The 5,326-nt window shown below is 37.7% G+C and overlaps 1 protein-coding gene across 1 annotated transcript; it reads left to right on the top strand.

The window, feature by feature from the left end:
- The first annotated feature begins 1,485 nt into the window (after positions 1-1,485).
- LOC133702753 (probable LRR receptor-like serine/threonine-protein kinase At3g47570) lies at positions 1,486-4,771 on the top strand. The gene is made up of 2 exons (XM_062127077.1): positions 1,486-4,225; positions 4,362-4,771. Exons 1-2 carry the CDS (start codon positions 1,570-1,572, stop codon positions 4,769-4,771), a joined length of 3,066 nt encoding a protein of 1,021 aa, XP_061983061.1. The 5' UTR covers positions 1,486-1,569.
- Positions 4,772-5,326: the final 555 nt, after the last annotated feature.

Raw genomic sequence — 5,326 nt, 5'->3', positions numbered from 1 at the left:
AGAAAGCATCTGCTAAGCAATGGCATAGTCAGCTTGGACATCCTTCCCAAGCTATTTTTAGTAACTTCAACGTTTAAGTTCTATTTCTCTCTTATCATATGCAAATATCACTACCTTTTGTTCTTATTGTCCTCTTGCAAAATTTCCCTTTAGTGACTCCACCAGACAATCTACCAATCCTTTAGTTTTAGTACACTTTGACTTGTGGATTTCATTTGTAGCTTCTTTGTTTTTCGATGATTTTTCAATATTTTCATGGTTGTATCCTTTACATAATAAATAAGAAGTCATTGCTATTTTTTATGAGATTTAAATCGCATGCTAAAAAATCATTATCTTGATGTATTTCTAAACGAAAAACATTTTGAAAAGCAATTACTACCATACTTTTAAACACCCCGTAATAGATCATCCTGGTCTCCATTGTTGATAATCCACATATATTTTTAACTTGTTTAAGAACACTTGTATCATACTCTGGCTTCTTCTATAATCTCTGGGAGCTTGCTAAGCTCTCTGCATATGAGGTGAGCTACTAGCAGATGCCACATAATATAGAGGAGTAGTGGGTGCCTTGCAATATTGTACTCTTACTTGTTCAGATATCAGCTATGTTGTAAATCAACTCTGTCAATTCATAAATAGTCCAAATATTGAAATTGAATATCATTCTATTGCCCTAGCAACAACAAAATTGCACTGGATACAAATGTTATTTTGAGACCTTGGTATCTCTATACCTTGTCCTCCTACTTTGTGGTGTGGCAATGTTTGTGACAGTGCCCTTGCTTCAAATATAATTTTTTATGTCGGTACTAAAGATGTTGAAGTTAATTATTATTTTATTCGAGAAAAGATAATTAATAAAGATATTTTAGTTTTACGATTAACTGGTTTATGTCCTTGCAAAGGGACAAACATCACTACGCTTAACTTTCTTGCGTTCCAAATTAATGGTGTAGAAGTGTTGGTGAATCTGTTTCTTCACTTGTAGATTACCTTGTTGTCGACTCTACATAACAACCAGCTGAACACTCTCCTACAAATGCTGTGTAAATCTAACTTTCAAAATGTATATTCCATATTTCACTCGTATTACTCTTGTCCTGTTACATTGTATACCTATTTATTTTGATCAATACAACAGTGAAGTTCATGTTGGCCAAACCTGTTCTTTATCTTGTCTTTCATAAACAAGCGTTGTTGTTGTTGTTATCCAGTTGAGATGGTACTGTTTTCATGCTACAAAGACAAATGCAATTACAAATTCCTCTAACTTCATACTTGTTAATTACATAGAAGTCAACGCTAGCTTTGATCCACTTGCATGGTGACGCTGGACAATTTGCACATAGTTTCAGTCTTTGTTTTTAGTGATCCATTGGGAAAAGCCATGGTCGAACATTGCATCTTCACTTCACCTCTTAATCTATTATAAAGCTCCGTTTCTATAACACTTCTTGGTCCGCATGTCCACCTGAATCTGCATGCTGTTCTGATCTTTGCTTCAATTGTAAAAATCCAACCACCAGTACCCAACCCTTTAGCTGCCGAGTGGCTCATTCATCCATGTTTTCTTCAGCCTTTTGCTTCCGATCCTTTGTTTTACTTTTATCTTTAATCTCAGTCACCTGCTCCAACTACACTAATGAGACTGACTTATTAGCCTTAATCCAATTCAAGAACAAAATAGTGGATGACCCTCTTGGGATCATGAGCTCGTGGAATAGTACTATCCATTTCTGCCAGTGGCATGGTGTCTCTTGTGGTCGTAGGCACCAAAGGGTCAGAGTGTTAGCCCTACAGTCCCTCAAACTTTCAGGTACCATATCACCCCATATTGGCAATCTGAGCTTTTTAAGGGAACTACACCTTCAAAACAATAGTTTCTTTCATGAAATCCCTCCACAGGTTAGCCGTTTGCGTAGTTTGCAGATATTTTCTCTACACAATAATTCCATCTCTGGTCAAATTCCTCCTAGCATATCTGATTGCTCTAGCCTTATTTCAATTAAAATTGAATTCAACAATCTGACAGGAGAAATTCCTATGGAGCTAGGCTCTTTGTTGAAGCTCAAAAACCTTACTCTGGAAGTCAATGGTCTTACAGGGACTATCCCTCCTTCTTTAGGGAATCTATCCTCCCTTGAGATCCTTCGGCTAGAAAAAAATAAAATTCTGTTTGGGAATGTTCCTAGTACTCTAGGAAAATTGAAGAATCTTAGGATTTTAAATCTGATGGATAACAGGCTTTCAGGTGTCATTCCACCCTCAATCTTCAATCTTTCTTCATTGACAGGTTTGGATATAGGATACAACCTTTTCCATGGAAATCTTCCATCTGATATAGGCATATCTCTCCCAAATCTTGAATTCTTTTCAATCGCCTCAAACCAGTTCACTGGTTCCATTCCTGTTTCCATATCAAATGCTTCAAATATTGAATTGCTTCAAGTAAGTTTAAATAATCTAACAGGAGAAGTTCCTACATTAGAAAAGCTGCATAGGCTCAACTTTTTCACCCTTTTCTCCAACCATTTAGGAAGTGGACAAGCTAATGACTTAAGCTTTCTCTCCTCGTTGACCAATGCCACCACTTTGGAGTATTTGTCTATTAAACGAAATAACTTTGGTGGGGAGTTGCCGAAACAAATCAGCAATCTCTCAACCATGCTCGGGGTGATCAGTCTACCGGAAAATAACATATTTGGAAGCATCCCAGCTGGAATAGAGAAGCTGGTGAACTTGAAAGTTTTTGATGTTGGCAACAACAAAATCTCAGGTATTATTCCTTCTAGCATTGGAGAGCTTCAAAATCTTGAGGGATTGGTTCTTGACTACAACAATTTATCAGGGCGTATTCCATCCTCTGTAGGGAATCTGACCAAATTAATGGCTCTCTATTTAGGGGATAACAGTCTTGAAGGTAGCATCCCCTCAAGTCTAGGGAACTGCAAGAAATTGTTAGTGTTGACTCTGTGTGGAAATAATCTTAGTGGTGACATACCCCCAGGACTTTTTGGGATCTTCTCATTACTGTATATCTGTTTTTCTAAAAACCATTTTTCGGGTTCCCTTCCCATTGAAATAGGAAAGTTAATAAATCTAGAATTCTTAGATGTATCTGAAAACATGTTATCAGGTGAGATTCCTAGCAGTCTTGGGGGTTGTATAAGCCTTGAAGGCTTGTATATGAATTCCAACTTCTTTCATGGGTCCATTCCTTCAGCATTGAGTTCACTGAGAGGAGTTCTACAGTTCAACTTTTCTCATAACAACTTGTCAGGGAAAATTCCAGAGTTTTTTCAGGGCTTTAACTCATTAGAGATGTTGGATCTCTCTTATAACAACTTCGAGGGCATTATACCAGATGAAGGAATTTTCAAGAACTCAACTGCAGTTTCAGTCATAGGAAATAGCCAGCTATGTGGTGGTAACACCGAGTTTGGGCTGCCTAGATGCAAGTTCCAACAACCAAAGAGGCTGAAACTCAAATTGAAGATAGCAATCTTTGCCATTACAGTGCTTCTAGCATTGGCCCTTGTTGTCACTTGTTTATTTCTTTGTTCATCAAGAAGGAAAAGAAGAGAACTTAAATTGACCTCTATGCGGAATGAGCTATTGGAGGTGTCTTATCAAATTCTCTTAAAAGCTACCAATGGATTCTCTTCAGCGAATTTGGTTGGTATAGGTAGCTTTGGGTCTGTGTATAAAGGAATACTTGACCAAAATGGAATGGTCATTGCTGTCAAAGTGCTTAATCTCATGCGTCAAGGAGCTTCTAGGAGTTTCATAGCTGAATGTGAAGCCCTGAGAAACATCAGACATCGGAATCTTGTCAAGGTATTAACTGCATGCTCAAGTATTGATTACCATGGTAATGATTTCAAGGCTATAGTTTATGAGTTCATGGCTAATGGGAGTCTAGAGGATTGGCTGCATCCAACTGGTACAGGAGGTGGCACAACGCTGACTCTAAATCTTCTCCAGAGACTTAACATTGCCATCGATGTTGCGTGTGCACTAGAGTACCTTCATCATCATTGTGAAATGCCAGTAGCTCACTGTGATCTTAAACCAAGCAATGTTCTTCTCGATGATGAACTCACTGGACATGTAGGTGACTTTGGGCTAGCAAAATTTCTTTCTGGAGCAAGCCTTGATTATCCAACAAATGAATCAACTTCAATTGGAGTAAGAGGAACTATAGGTTACGCTCCTCCAGGTAGTAGAACTATCAATCTTCCAATCTTTTACTTTTTCTGTCCCGTAACCTCTTATGCCAGGCTCGCACATCAAACATAGAAGTAAACATTCATTAGAAGTGAAGTTTCAGCATATGTTTTGGTTATGAATTGTAGAGTATGGCGTAGGAGGTGAAGTGTCAGCATATGGTGATACATATAGCTATGGCATACTCTTGTTGGAGATGTTCACAGGAAAGAGGCCCACTGATGAAATGTTTAGAGAAGGCTCAAATCTTCATAACTTTGTCAAGGGAGCTGTGCCTGAACAAGTGAAACAGATAACAGATCCAACTCTTCTTCAGGAAGAACCAACTGGGGACGGCGACAAACATGAAATTAGCAGCATGAGAAACAGCAGATCTCTCGAGTGCTTGAACTCAATATTACGAATTGGAATCTCATGTTCTGTTGAATTTCCAAGAGAGCGCATGAAGATTAGCGACGCCGTTGCTCAACTCCATTCTGTCCGAAATGAACTTCAATCAACTGGTGGTAATAATGCTATCTTCCTACTTAAAAGTTAGAACTCCATTACTGATATTTTCATGTAAAATCGCACAATTTTAAATTCTTCCATCACAGGTAAGCAAGGATGATAGCATTTCTCCAAGTTGCCAAACGGTCGAGATGGAGCATCTGCCAGGGGCGCCTGTCAATCATTTATCATTTCTGGGCCTCGCCATTCACCACCTATCATGCCATTAGTTGTATTTTATTTAATTTCAGTATGCTTTGTTTGTATGATGAACATTTTCTGTAAATGTTACTGTGGAAAAACTGTCATGTTTTACTTCAGAATTTTCTCCACTGATTCTTACATAATTTGACTTCTATATCTTAAAGTCTTCAGCACCAAAAGTCAAATTAAGATTTAAGAGCTTCAATCATGAGAGTGCGGGGTACTTCAACTAGTTAGATTCTAGATTTGTTTTTTAAAAATTATTAATTTGAGTCCTACAAATTTTAAAGTCACTGAAAGCTTACATATCATTAACTTCAGGGTTTATAGGATTAGTTAAGGTATACGCAAGCTGATCTGAACACCAATATTATTAATAATAATAAAATAAAATTTCAGA

The sequence above is a fragment of the Populus nigra genome, chromosome 9 (genome assembly GCF_951802175.1).
Source record: "Populus nigra chromosome 9, ddPopNigr1.1, whole genome shotgun sequence".
Classification (NCBI taxonomy): Eukaryota; Viridiplantae; Streptophyta; class Magnoliopsida; order Malpighiales; family Salicaceae; genus Populus; species Populus nigra.
Note: the sequence above shows the minus strand (reverse complement) of the source record. Positions and strands in the feature narration are given on the sequence as shown.

Coding starts and splice junctions, on each gene's coding strand:
- LOC133702753 (XM_062127077.1), top strand. CDS start 1,570: ATGTTTTCTTCAGCCTTTTGCTTCCGATCCTTTGTTTTACTTTTATCT. Junction 4,226..4,361: donor TATAGGTTACGCTCCTCCAG/GTAGTAGAACTA, acceptor TATGAATTGTAG/AGTATGGCGTAGGAGGTGAA.